The sequence below is a fragment of the Frieseomelitta varia genome, unplaced genomic scaffold (genome assembly GCF_011392965.1).
Source record: "Frieseomelitta varia isolate USP_RPSP 00005682 unplaced genomic scaffold, Fvar_1.2 scaffold_549, whole genome shotgun sequence".
Classification (NCBI taxonomy): Eukaryota; Metazoa; Arthropoda; class Insecta; order Hymenoptera; family Apidae; genus Frieseomelitta; species Frieseomelitta varia.
In genome coordinates, this window is record NW_025110311.1 from 88,872 (window position 1) to 104,038 (window position 15,167).

Sequence of the window (15,167 nt, forward strand, 5' to 3'; positions counted from 1 at the left end):
TTCAGGTATTTCCAAATACGAGTGAAACATGATTATTTTAATCATCGTGGTTATCCATAATGATATTCTATATAATACTCTTCTCTACAAACAATAACTAATTTCCATTCATTGACAAAAACCGCATTCGCTAGTTTCATCGATTTCTTGAAGACTTGACGTACCAACAGGTCACAGTATATAATCCAGGCATCCAAATTCTTTTAATTTCAACAACATGTTCGCCAAAATTTTGTTAATTTCTTCTCCACCAGTCTGACGCAATAACACTGCCCACTCTGTCATGTCCGCGAAATCTTCCACCTTTCCATCAAACATGCCCATCTGTGTCCCTAAGAAGAACGTGGCAATGAAAAATCCAAACAGACCCCGCTTCTTGTAATCCTCGTAGAAAGCTTCGTACGAATAATCGCCCCCGTCTATATCATTCTCCTTGAGGCATTGTATCAGGGAATCGTGATACGCTCTCAAAACATTATCCAACATAACTTTGTCCAAGTCTCTGGCAGAGTGCAAACAGAGGAACGTAGACAGATCCAAAATCGGTGAACCGTAGCGTATCAGCGCAAAGTCGATGAATATGACTTTCAGCTCGTCACTCTCTCTCTTGAACAACATGTTATTAATCGTGAAGTCCCCGTGACACAGAGTGGAAAGAGGCTCCTCGATCTCGGTGAACTTTAAGATCAAGTCTTCGAACATGTTCGCACACGTTCGAGCTTCGAATTTGTCGCAGAATTCTTTGTCGTAACCTTGCTTGCGAAGGTAGTCGAGCGTTTTGGTAGCGGTTCCGTTGAATATGTATCTCACGTTCGACTCAGCATGGTACCTGACCTCTTCAATGGCGTTCACGAAATCGAAGAATTCCTTTTCGCGAGTCTTCTTCGCCGCGTACGCTGTAGCGTGGAACCGCGCGATCTCTCGGAACGCGGCCAACGTGTACTCCAATGGCGTGTCGTATTTCCATTTGCACACACTGTAGCCACGTTCGGTGCCCACGTTCTCCATAACGATCACCGAGTCGGGTGACAATGGTTTATCCGTGGCGTAGATGCAACGAGGAACTCGATCGTAATATTGGGCGAACTTTTGGTAAAATAATATCTCGTTGTGGAACTGTTCCGTGGATCTCATCAGCTCTTGCACTGTTTCTGCCGGCATTTTCTTCACCACTATATTAGTCGACTTGGCTCTCTTCTTCGCCTCGTCGTTGTCGACGGGACTGGTGTTCGAGACGATTTTGACGAAGAATAGATCCGAAAGGAAGAACGAATCGGTTGGCACAGACACCTCGTAGCGCACGTCCTCGAAACCTTTGCCGAGAATAGAGCTCACCTTAGTGACCAACGGCCCCAACCAGACCTGGCTGTCCTCCATCTGTTCGCTCGTGATATTACCAATGATACCGTGAGAATCGGAACGATCTGTCTCTCCTCTCAGCAGCCGCGATCGCTAACTGATGGTGAACACTACCAACTGAGAGTAAACTCGTTTTGTTTGCGCCGAGAGAGTGTTGACTGTCCGTGACGAAACGATAGACAAGAGGCAGAGTGGGAGAGATTCTGTAGTGATAGTGAATCACTGACATGCGTGGCCAAACCTAAAGATACGTTCTTAATGATTCAAAATTGTAAAAGGTGTGTGTGTGTTGTGTGGGTTTGTGTACAGTTGGCAGAGACTGTGATTGTTGGAAGACCACGGACTTTTCTTTAAATTTGTATTTTTGAATATTGGGGGAAACGAGATTTTTTTACGTGCTCGTTATCGTAATACTGTGATGCGTGGGATATAGGTCCGCTGTATAAAATCTGATGACTATTCGTTTGTGAAGATAGAATCTCCTCAGATATATACGATAAATCATTGTATCTGGCGAGTTAAATCAGAACTCTACGAACTTTGGGCCATCTTCCAGTTTACAAATACTAGAACTTGACCCATCATCAGCTGACAGCTGACTGTCGAGTCGCGAATTATATAACTAATAAGAGGCTATTGACATTCACGTATATGTTGTTTGTATATTATTTATTGCATATTTCCTATTTGGATCTTTAGCGCCGAGAATATTTACGACTAGACCGCGAATATTTATGCGGATTCATATCTTAGATTAATTAAAGCTGCCTTTGTACTGATAAACATTAATTAGAATTTATCACACAAAGGAAAGTATGAAAACGTGAGAGAACTCAAGGTTCTATTTTTTGAAAAATTTAGAATGAAAATTTAGAATCTCTCAGTGTTCGATGTTTGTGGCTTATCGCTCTAGCCTAATATTTCGAGCAATAGATAATTACGCTCGCGCATGCTCGTTTCGTAGTCTCGTTTCGTGCGATACGATATGACATAAAATGAAGGAAGAGTTCAACATGTGTTTCATACAAGAAAAAAATATGAAACATTTCAATTTTTTGCAGTGATTTGTTGAATCGTGTTTATTTATGTTAGTGTCAAGTTTTATCGTAGAATAGAAATTTGTATAAATGACTAACATTTTCAGTTACAAATTGTTTCATTTTTGAACGTAAAAACTACATCTATTCTATCAACGAGGTTAGATACTAATATTCTCATTTCTATAATTCTTTTAATTATCTAAAAAACATTTCTTATAATGTTTTCTTTAAAACATATTCAAGCAAATTTGACGCAACTATTTCTACAACGTCACGTATGAGAGGAAGAATTGAACTGAAGTGTCACCGAAACCTCGACCAATCTGCAAGCTTCAGTGCTTCAACAACTTTTGCAAGCTCCCTTCAAAATCATCAAGCAGAATCTTCTGTTCTCAAATATTTCCTTAACGCTCCAACCTACGACAAAATCCTTCTCTCTCGATTTTTCGTCCTCAGCCCAATCAGTCTCGTTTAATTCTGGAACCGATTCCTGCTCGTCTGGACTCAAAGCAATTCCATTTCTCTTTTTTCTTTCCTGTCTACTGCCCTTTCTCTCTCTCTCTCTCTCTGTCTCTCTCTTAGCGAAGATTCGTTCGACCGGGCTCGAAAGCGCGATGATCCCCGACAAAAAGAGACCTCAAGAGGAATTTCTGCGAACAATACGGGACCGACGGTGTGGCGGCGAGAGGAGAAGAAACAGGTCGAGAATGGATGATAAAGAAGCAGCGAGCGGCTCGAGCCAGGTGGAAACCACGATCCAGAAAGGCAGGCAGCGCGAAATCGTCTTCTTGGCTCGTGAAGATGAAATTAAGTGAATTGGCTGCGCATGAGTGGGCCCTTCTGACGTTCCACGCAGAACGAAAGCAGCGATGCCAGGAAGTATCCTCCACTGTCGCTTCAGACTGTTTGCGACGTTATGTAACGCGGTTAACTATTTTGTTCTCTGTCGTGTTACAACCTTTGGATTTCATTTTTATTCACGTGATATTAGTGGGACACGGATGACTAATTTATGTGAGATTTTTTGTATGGAATTTTAAGTTCTATTTTAAGATGCCATTTAAAGGGTTGAAAGGGTTGAAAGTGAGAATGTTTTAAAACCAAGGTTTCCAGATGCAAGTTACATGCTGAAGAAAAATATATTTCAATGTCAACTTTAATGAAAGGATTGATTGATACATTGATACTGTATGGTAGCATCCAGAAATATCAATTACTTGTATTGTAGATATTTATATACTATAATGTACAAATTAAGAATTTAATATAAATTACTTAATTAATAATTAAGAATTTAATATAAATTAAGAATTTATAATATACAGATGAAGGAATTAAGAATTTGTATATTGTAATACCTGTATCTGTATTATGTAATCTGTAATTATCTATCATGTATCGCTTACATAATTATATGCATAATTATGTATCTATAATTATAAACTATATGTATAATAACTATAATTACACTATAAACTATATCTATAATAACTATAATAATTATGAACTATATGTATAATAGCGTACACTACACAATTAGTTACAAAAAGGAGTAATCGTATAGATAAGTATTAGAAACAGAATTGCAAGAGGAATGTAATATAAAAGAAATATAAAAAGAAATTTGAAAAATCAGAAATGACCGTTCATATCAATCCACCATATATATATCCATATATATATGGGACCATAAAAATACTTCTCGCTATTTCTTCTGAGACGATAGTTTTGCATAATCCTAGTCAACGTTGCTATTTTAAATGATTTATGAGGGGGGAGGCCACTCGACATCTCACTGCCATGCTTGCGCTCACATAGAATAAAAATGCAAATTCGATCGGTGGCACATCCTGTTCTTCGCTATGTAGCTCTCCTTTTTTTTATCCTGAAATGAAATTTACAAAACTTTTACAGCACCGTCATCATATTTATATACTGTCACTAATAATAATATTTAATTCACGACGAAAATTCAAATTCAACCTGTCCTCATCCTTCCTCCTTCTCCTTCACTTGCTCTAAATGAACTTTACAAACGAAGACAGGTCACTCTTTAATTTTTCATCGAGCATCGCAAGACTCGTGCCTCGCCGTCTAATTTAATTTAATTCCTTGGGAAATTAGCCACCTACAGCCTGTCGAATCAGGCGTATTTTCCCTCCCCCCGTGACGTTTCATTGGCACGATAGGACATAAAAAAAGAAAAGAAAAGAAGAGAACCATTTGGCGAGTCAACAGAGAGAAAGAGTCGGTCTCTATTTGGCAAATGGCGCGGGTTATTCGTATCAGCGGAGTATTCCAACGAAATTGATTAGCTTTCTCTGTTCGAGCAGAAACACGCGAGAAAGCTTTTCCAGTTCGAACAGCACCTGCAGCGTTTTCGTCGGCATCGATCGAAGTCCTCCTCCTCCTCCTCCACCCTTGCATCTTTCCGCGGTTTAAATAAAATATTCCGGTAAACCTGTTTCTGCCGCTTGGCTCTCGAGCTTCCATCTCCCCCTCTTTTGCCACCCCCTGATGCACTTTCCCCCCCGGATGGGAAAATAAGTTCGCCGGAGCAACGATAATTTCTGTTCGTCACCCTGTCTGTTATTCTCTCGTCGAAAATTCCGCGAGACGTAAAGACGGGGTTGGTTAAGAAGGAACATCAGCCGGTACTCTTCAAGGCTACAAACCGAGGCAGATTAAATTTCCATTGCAAATTTCATTCGATATGGCTCTTCGGCTACGTGACCATTCATCCCTCACCCCCTTCTCGAGCTGTCTTTCATTTATGCAACGACGAGCCGCGTCGTCGAACCCTCAGACGCGGAAAATAATACGCGTTAAACTGATTATCGATTATCGGCGGCCGTTCCAGTCGACGCAGTCTTGTAACAACTGATCCATCGAGACTGTATAATGAGCCGGTTGTGCTCGATGGATGTAGATCGATATTGATGCAGACACGCATGTAGGTATTTATAATCCTTAATTGATACTCTTAATTGGCGTGATGCTCGAAGTTGAGAGTAGTTGAAAGAAATTTTACATTGCTCGATTTTGGAGTTTTCTTTTCTTTTTCTTTTTCTTCTTTTCGTTCGAGTTAATTTTAACATCGATGTCTGTCGGAAGGAATTTGTAAATTGAATAAGTTGAATTTTTGTAACATAGTGGGAATTATTTATTGTGATACTGCTCTGAATGTTCAGTATATTCCGTGTGTAAAATTGTTAGAATTCAATTATTTATTTTGATTTATTTGTTGCGAGTCTTTTTAGGAATACGTACTCTGAAAAGAATATATAATGTTATATAAATTCGAATGTGCAAAGATACACGAAATTGCAAAGAAATATTTAAAATACAGAATGAAGTTACAATACTTAGAAAATGAAACAAATTTCTATCCAAATTGTGCTTATAAAAATACGAATTTGTATCAGTATCTTATCCGTTGAAAAATAAAAATTCCTTATGATTCCTATTTAAATTTGAATCAAACGATCGACAAGGAAGAGCGATACATTTACTATTGTTTGAACTTTTGTTGTCTCTGCACACGTAAATATTGCGTAACAACTAATGGTGCATTGAAATGTGAAACATGTGAAATTGCCATGAAGTCGTTACTATGCAAAGATCGCTGCGAAGATGTTATTGCCATACGTGTTCGGAATATTTACATGGATGCACGCAAATTTATGTGCTTTATGTCTGCGCGAATGTTCGCAATTGCATTTCACCGTTCAACAATTTTTTTTTTTTTTAAAAGTCGCAAAAGTCGGAATCAATAATCTTCATAAAAAATTCAGTAATAATAAATATCTTCATCAGTGGTACCTAAATTTGTGATGTTCTATATTTCTGAACTTTGTGTTCGCTCGAACATAATGGAGTGAGCAACATATAGAGTGACTAAGTTGTAGGTTTGTTTCACGATGCACAAGAAAAAGATCTTATTTTAACAAAAAAAAAAAAAAAAGAACGAACCTTATTAGCATTCAAAGCTCGAGGACGTCATACTAAAAAAATTCTTCGCTTAAATTTTTCACAATTTTACGTAGAAATTGGAGTTGCACGAACGTTAATGTCCGTCTCTAGTATTAAAAATTTTAAAATTTTAATAGATCTCAGTTCGCGTGATGGAAACCCCGTCTGAAAAAAAAAAAAAAAAGAACCTACCTTCACATTCAGCGCTCTAATTTTATAAAACTACGTCACATTCTCCATATTTCATTATCTTTCATATCATGTTAAATCATGCAAATTGAAAACGATTTTTACCATGTTGAAACGAGATCTGTATTCGGCTCGACGCGTACGTAGAGGATAAAATTGCCGAAACTATTTCAAACGTTCGATCGAATATCATCGATTACAGTACAAAAATTCATGCATGATAACTTCGACAACGTTTAGTCGAACAGTACGTTTAAATTTGTACACTTTCAATTACGTTCGCTATTTCCATTTTGTATCGGTAGAAAGCGGACTTTTAATTGGAGGGAGGGAGAAAGAGAGAGAAAAGCAAAAGCAAAAGAAAAAGGAAAAAAACCTACGCCCTTGCCAATTTTTCTTGCGAACGAGTGACCTGGTGAACGAGTTAAATTAGTTAGCCGCCATAACGGTCTAGTTTCCCGGAAAACGAACGATAACGAGCACACCCGATACCGATTAGCGTTACTTGTTCGAAGCTCGACACTCATTAAGGTAACGAGCATCCTAAAACACTTCTTACCACGGCACGGGACATCAGAGATACGGCTGTTCGAATCTCAACGTCATATCTACAACTAAAACAGTCGCTCACGAAAATGTTGGACGTGGAGAGACTTTTTATAGACTTATTTATAGACATATTTTTATTTAAATTATACATATTATACAGATATCATTTATAGATATATTTTTGTTTAGATTATACGTATCATACAGATATCACTTATAGATATATTTTTATTTAGATTACACATATATAGATTTATTTTTATTTAGATTACACATATTATACAGATATTATTTATAGATATATATTTTTATTTAGATTATACATATTATACAGATATCATTTATAGATATATTTTTGTTTAGATTATACGTATCATACAGATATCACTTATAGATATATTTTTATTTAGATTACACATATTATACAGATATCATTTATAGATATATTTTTTTATTTAAATTACACATATTATACAGATATCATTTATAGATAAATTTTTATTTAGATTATACATATTATTTTTATTTTTATATCCATATATTATATTATTATTATTACTATATTATATATAATTTTTTAATATTTATTATATATGTATTATATTATTATATATATTGTTTTATAATACATATGGGTTATATGAAACATTTTGAAATTTCATTAAAACACTTGACTGCCATGAATATAAGTGCGTACTGGTCTTACAATATCTTATAATATATACAGAGATTATAAAATAGTTAATAAAAGTGTTTAAACAGCCAATTATTTGTTATATTAACAAGACTGTACATTTGAAGTAGCTACTCGTGGTCTGTATCAAATTTTTTGCTTTTGCATTTTCAGGTTAATTTCGAATTTTGCAAGTACAATCATAACAATTACAGTATTAATGTAATTTCAAAGTGTTTTATATGATAATTGTTTTGTAACGAGTGTTCTGATGCTTTCGGCAGCTTGTACATATGTACATCGCGAGTGGAAAATTTCCTCTCTCCTATTCCTGTCTCCTGCCTCTATGTTTGATCGAGAAATTGAACACAAAGTTATCTTTGAATTAACAAACCACCACCAGTGTTTCGATGTTCTTTTCAAAATATATGGGGAAAATATTTGTCGAACGTTGATAAGTAAAATCGCGGATGTGTTGCAAGTGTTTGCTCGATTTTACGACTGTTTATTCCTTGAAAATTGTAAACATCGAAGATGCTTACAATCCCAACGTTCCACGATTATTTTATAAAATGGAAATCACAACGCAAGATAATTGTCAAAGAAACACGTAACAAGACAAACATCTTTAAATTCAAGATAGTCTTAATAAAATTCGAACATAAACATTTAGAATATTTTACTCGTTGTCCCTGTATTGTATCAGCCATTCGTATATTATAATACTTCTGCTAATTCTGCTTTCTTGTTCTCTGTTCCATCACTTCTAAACTTTAAATAGACCGTAATCAAACTTCAGTCAAGTCGTATTGCGCCGCAAACTCTTGTAATTCCACAATAGAGTGGAATGTCACTTATCTGAACCAAATCAGGGACAAGCAGTTCGTCTAATAAGACTTCGCTCATTTTACTTACGATTTCTCGTTCAAATAATGGAAGCTCATTTTCAGATGAGTGAATTAAATTGGCAAGAGTTCAGGTCAGTCGGACACAAATGAAAATTTCGTTTCGGTAAATGAAATCAGATAAATTGACTTTTGCTACGATTTAATGTCGATTTAATAAACGAGCGTCGTGTCTAAAATACGAAGAAATAGAATTTATAACATGGTAGAATTCCAACGAGTACTTTATATGAAGTCTTTGGATGTTTTATGATATATTATAAGTATCCAATAAAATTATATCGTTTCTTGGTGATAAAATGATGTCACAATTTACTAAGGTAATTTACCTTTTTCTTTTTTTTAATTTTAACAAGCACCAATATTCAAAGGTCGAAAGGTATTAATTAAATTGCAAAATAGACAAGATCTTTTCCACTGTTGAATAATCGAATAATTATCAATTTTCTATTATCATTCATGTATGGATCTTTTGAAAGATTCAACTTTTCCCTTCTCTCTCTCTCTCTCTCTCAGCAAATCGACGACAAACCATCAGAATCCCCAAATATAATCATTCTAGACTAGAATCGAAACTAGATCAAAGTCCAATTTAACTTTAACCGATAATCGAAATGCCAATCAACTCCAATCCACGTTTATTTACAACTCGATGACAATTAAACGGTAAAACCGGCTGGCAGATTCGGTCAATGCTCCGTACGTACAATATTCTGGATCGAATCGACACCGAGAGACAGCAGCCTCCTCTCTAAACAAGAATCCGAAACTATTGGGAACAGAGTGCGAAGAGGCTGCTCGAATCCGCGAGCGTGAATGAAGTCTGGCTGTTTGGATCCCCGCGAATCGGAGGATCGATGGCCCGTTGAAACGAGGTAAATACAGCGTCGCAACCGAATCATAAATAACGCCATTGGACGCCGCCGGTGCTCCATCTCGTCGCACCTCGTCTTCTCCACCTTCTCGCTCGAAATCAATATCCCAACTATTTCTACTTCTTCCATCGTGCATCGTGAGTTTACTTGCGCGTTTACGAAGCTCTCGCTATCCGCAAGGCGAGAGGTATAACCTTGGTGTCAAATCGCTATCGAAAGACGAGCGAAGAAGGAGGAACAAATGATTGAGATTGCGTCGCGTCGCGCCATGACTACGTTGGTGAAAAGAACGCACAAACATGGGGAAAAAACGCAGATGACCTTAAACAATAACATCTTGAAAGAGGAAGATTCACTGAAGAGATTCCTACTTGTTAGATCGTGGGACTTTGTGGGACTCGGAAGATATTGCTTGTCAAGTGTAAAAAAATTTTTTTAAATTGTCTTCATTCTCTATCGTTTTCTCTATCAATTATAGACAGATGTAATGATAAATAAAATATTCTCGCCGCGTCGCAAAGTAACGTCGATTATCCAATTGTAGGTGAAATGATGAAAACTCCGTTATCAAAAAAAGGAAGAATGAATCCGATAACGCAAACTCGATCGAGAAGAATGAAACGTCACGTTAACGCAACATTGATGAGTCAACCATTGAGATGAATGCGCGAATCGCGTCAAGTCGAAGGTTGCGTCGCGAGCAACCAGGCATTTTCTATTTCAAAGGACTCAACGTTCTCGAACACTTTCAAACGCTTTCGCGTTTCGTCGACAACCAGGTTTTTGCCAGGAGTGTGTGAAAGGGCCGCGTCGAATGAATTCTCGGTGGATCGAGCAAAGGAACCCCGGCATACAGCCATTCACCGGCCGCTTTTCTCGATAAATAAGCTCCAGGGTTCGACGTCATATTTCTTTGTCACGCCGCCGTGTCAGAGAGGACTATCTGGCTGGATCGTGACCCGCCAGTTATTTACGATTCAACGGAAGATTTATCATCGAATTGATTCCCCGTAGCGCGCGATTGGATTAATTTTCGAGCTACGCTGTCGTACGTGCGCTGGCTCGTTCGTTTGCTCCCTTCCACTTCCGTCCCTTTCGTTTCCGTTGCGAGCTGCCTGTTGAATCGGTCGTTCGAACACCGCAGCATCTTCTTGACCACGATCCCTCTTGGGCTCCCGATAATTTATAGACCCAAACGGATAAAAGTTATGGCTTTCGTATGCAAATTCGCCTGGTACTCTGGGATGTTGTCGTTGCCTCTTGTCTTGGGAGAGGAAAATAGTTGGAAAAGGCGATTTTATTGGCTACTTGTCGTTGATTGATAGATTCGTACATGTAACAATGTGGGTATGCTCGTACGAATATTTAAAATCACTATTTCCTTCCTCCACTATTTTCAGTTTTGTTCCACTTGTTAATGTTTCGTTTCGTATACAAATTCAGTTAGTATCTCGGGATTTCGTCGTTGCATTTTTCCTTCCGAGAGAAAGATGATTGGAAAATACAATTTTATTGGCTTGTCGTTGATTGATAGATTCGTAATAATATGTAATAGCGTGGGTATGCTCGTACGAATATTTAGAATTATTATTTTCCTTTTTATATTTTTATTTTTTTGTTGATTGGCAAACAGTTTTTACCGTTCGTGATAATATGTGATGGTTCGTGGATATGTTTCTATGAATATTTAGAATTTTATTTTTACCTTTATCCTACCTGTTAAAAAGAAGGAAACTTCTTTTGATTTTGTTAAAATAATCTTGTTTTGAATCTTGAGATTCAAAGGACTGAAAGACGTGATTTTACTTGTTAATTGTTATTGATTGATAGTTTCAACTGTTCGTTATAATAACTTCTAATTTTATAATTTTTTGATATGACGTTTATACAAATATTTATTGTTATTATTATCATTTCTTTTCTTATCCTTCGTTTTTATTTCACTTGTTAGAAGAAGAAGAAAGATTATTCGGATTTTGTTAAAATAATACTGTTTCTGAATTTTGTTATTGACGTAACTCTGGCGCACAGTTTATACATGCAGTTTGCGTACACAGAGGCGAAACGTTGCACGTGTCCTTAACTTGCAGCACAGTAGACTGTAATACCTTTGTTCACATATATTCAAAGTTTGATAGCCGTTCGCGATAAATTACTTTTCGGAACAGTATCATTGAAATGAATTGCCAGGAAAGTTAGGGCGACACGGTTTAATCCTATTCATTTTAACGTGACGTTCGAGGAAATCATCGGAACAGCATCTTTAAATTTCTCTCGTTCGACCATAATCGTGATCTCTGATATTCATATCGAGCAACGAGACTATGCTATTATTCTTTTTTCCTTTTTTTTACTTCTCGATAATAACGGAATTTAAAGGAATGTAATTTCTTGAATTTAAAATTATCTAAAACACCGACCAATATATATATATGTAGGAATTTTGATATAAAAAGGTTGTTCATTTAAAGTTAAAAATAAGAATTTTGTTCAATGGTGATTATAAGATGAAGATAAACACTATTTTCTTTTAATCGCTATACGTTTACACGCTGAACACGCGAATTTTATATATTTATATAATTTTAATTCTATTATCTTCTATTATTATTATTATTAGCAAGTAAATGCAGAGTCAAGTTCAAATAAAAAGAATTATTACTTAAAACGGCAAATTAATCGTACGCGCGAGTAATATGCGTCGCACACGATGTCCCGTCTTCAATTTTCAATTTGCAAGCAACGTAACCACAGATGCATGTACCTACGTGTATATATTCACGAGGAACGTATCCTGAAAATTGGTCACCAGACCAGCGAACCACGTTCACACTCGAGTACACGAATTACGTACCACGGAACCGACCCGTTTCTGCGTTCCCTGTCCCGATACACATGCTCGTTTTCTTGCCGGTAATCGATGTCCCTCGTTAGTATGGCCGGCAATCTTGAGTTCGCCAATAACGAAGGGGAAACTCGGATTCGCCGTTGCCTCGCGTCCTGTAACGCAACCTCCCGACCTCTTCACCCCCTTCGTTCGAATTGCACAGCCGCGCAGCCGGAGACTCCTAATATCCAGACCAATTTACTTACTTATCGGAGATTGCGCCGGCGGTCCGAACTTCTGCACGCACATGGACGAATAAAATACACGCGCGTACACACACACACACACACACACGGTAGAATTGACGTACACACATTCTTCTTCCAACGGGTTTTCCCTGCCCCTCATAGAAACTGCGGGGGATCGTTTTTCTACGCGTCTGACGAGATTCAGCCGCAGGGTGGAAAGCAGGGGTGGTTTCAGGGGCAGAGAGTGTTCCGAAGGCGAGTCAGCTATCTCGGTTATCTAAGGGACGTTTAAGCAAAAGTTGTGAATTTGAATTTTAAAGCAGACCCGGGGCCGCTGCTCCGGCAACCGGCTTCCTGCTCTTTCTTCGACCACCGTGGCTAGATTGAAAGATCCTCCTGCGAGAGCTCATCCTGCTCACCCTCACCCTCTCTCTCTCTCTCTCTCTCTTTCTTTTTCTTTTTCTTTCTTACTTTCACTCGCCTCTTCGTCTCACACCACGTCTCCATTTCTTTCTCTCTCTCTCTCTCTCTTTGGACGAGGCGAATGTTTTACGAGCTGGCTTCAAACCGCGACCCGTGAAATGAGAGAATTAAGAGGAGGAATCTGTTGCGTGCCAACGTACGATGGCCCCGAAGCGCGGGATTTTTAAGTCCTCCGACTCGCCATGCTCTGCAACTCACTTTGTATACTCGCTGGGTTGGTACAAAATGGTAACAGCCAAGTCGTGAACAACGAATTCTGGAGAACTGGTGGCATTGACGTCGTATATTTCGTTTCGTGACAGTAGGAAATATGGAATTTTTTTAGTGGAAAATATTCTAATAACAAGTGTGTTGGCTTAAATAATCGAAGTGTGAATTGAGCAACTCTTTTATGTACGACATGTACTTGTATATATACCCTTATGATCGAAATAAAATAGAAAGGGATTAACGAAGAAAGTCCAAATTAAATTTGAAATTTTCTGAAAATCATTGATAAATACGATTATTTACGAATTGGTTAATTGAGCTGCCCTGAAAACAACGTTATCCTAGCGATGAGTTTAATCCAATGATTAAATTTATATCATTCTGACGAGCTATACGAGTCATACGAGCGAATTTCTGTTCAAAGCAACAAACGAGTACCGCTCAAGAAAAAGTACATGTCGATTGTTCGCAAGGCGACAAAACGCTGCCCGAGGAAACGAGTTTTACGTCCCGATTGTTCACGTTTGGAAGTTGGACTTTCACGACTTTTCAGCTCCTTGGGAATTTGGTCTGTGTACCTCCTCTACTCGAGCGTATTGTCAATTTATTTGCTCGTAAGATCGTCGAAGTAACCTTCGCTGTTTAGCAAATTGTTTCGCCCGTTTAAAGAACGCCGGTCTCTCTTGGCTTTCGAAATCGAGGAAAATGATATTTGGAGAATTTGTGGAATTTTGGTAGTTGACAAGCCCAGATTCCAGAACTTGCCATTTGTACGTGTTTCATTTGTCTCATAAATTCTTAAATTGTTCCACTTATTCTTCTTCCATTTATTTGAAAATAAATGAATAAATAAATCATTGCGAAAAGAAAGAACTGTAGTACGTGTACCGATAGGTTTGATGCTACACATTTCACTTTTTTAACACTTTATTTTACAAAATATTGATTTAACAAAATCAATATTTTCCTTGCCTCGTTCGTAACAAAATGCAATAATTAATAAAATTCACTGCAAATACATACAATATTAATGTTATCACACGTACCATCTTTTAAGAATCTTACTTAGAAACATGAAAGAAGAATGTACTATAAATTAATATGTTTCACAATTAAAAAAAAAAATATATATATATTAATAGAAATTATCAGTATTAATATAGAATATTAATATATCCAGTATCATACTTCCTAAAATCTCATCTAGAATATTAATATATATCTAGTATGTCGCTTCTCAAAATCTTATCCGACTTGAAAAAAACTGTAACATTGCAAAATGTTGAATTACTATTAAAATTACGGTATCGGTAAAACGTTTCACAGATTTCTCGAGTTCTCGGAAATATTTCATATTCATATCTCTCGTTTCATACGTGAAACACACGTTCCCCCATTTGCGCGGGATCTATTCGAACGAGGCGCTTTTATTCTCCTTTGTCTCTGATCTTTGAATTATAATTTCGTTTCTCCGGGACGGCGTGTGTGTGCATGCGTGTGTATGTGTATGTGTGTCAAAGGAATCACCGCGACGAAGGACAAAAGCGTTCCAGTCGATCAGTGGGAAAAGGTCGGGCAAGCTTACCACGGATAAAAGGCTGGTTACATAGCAATGGAACGCTTTCAATAGAGCTGATCCATAATTAAATTAATCCCAGCCCATTGTGGCCATCCGTCAACCGGTCCAGTTGGCCATTCCAGCTTCGATCATTCGTGCGCCATTCGTTTCAACGCGAACACCTCGTCGCCGGAAATAACACTTTAGGAAAGAGTTCAATGAAGAAATTCGCTCGCGTACTTTTACCTTCGAGTTTCACACGACTAGCTCGTAATTTCA

At 37.5% G+C, this 15,167-nt stretch overlaps 2 protein-coding genes across 2 annotated transcripts in view; both read right to left on the reverse strand.

The window, feature by feature from the left end:
* The window catches only part of LOC122533735, a 15,498-nt gene extending 14,052 nt beyond the window's left edge, over positions 1–1,446 (reverse strand). Inside the window, exon 1 of the mRNA XM_043663739.1 lies at positions 1,401–1,446. The gene's annotated coding sequence lies outside the window, so the exon portion shown is untranslated. The remainder of the gene's footprint in view (positions 1–1,400) is intronic.
* LOC122533736 lies at positions 7–1,403 on the reverse strand. The gene has a single exon (XM_043663741.1). The coding sequence runs from the start codon at positions 1,375–1,377 to the stop codon at positions 172–174; it is 1,206 nt and encodes a 401-aa protein (XP_043519676.1). The 5' UTR covers positions 1,378–1,403; the 3' UTR covers positions 7–171.
* Positions 1,447–15,167: the final 13,721 nt, after the last annotated feature.

Coding starts and splice junctions, on each gene's coding strand:
- LOC122533736 (XM_043663741.1), bottom strand. CDS start 1,377: ATGGAGGACAGCCAGGTCTGGTTGGGGCCGTTGGTCACTAAGGTGAGC.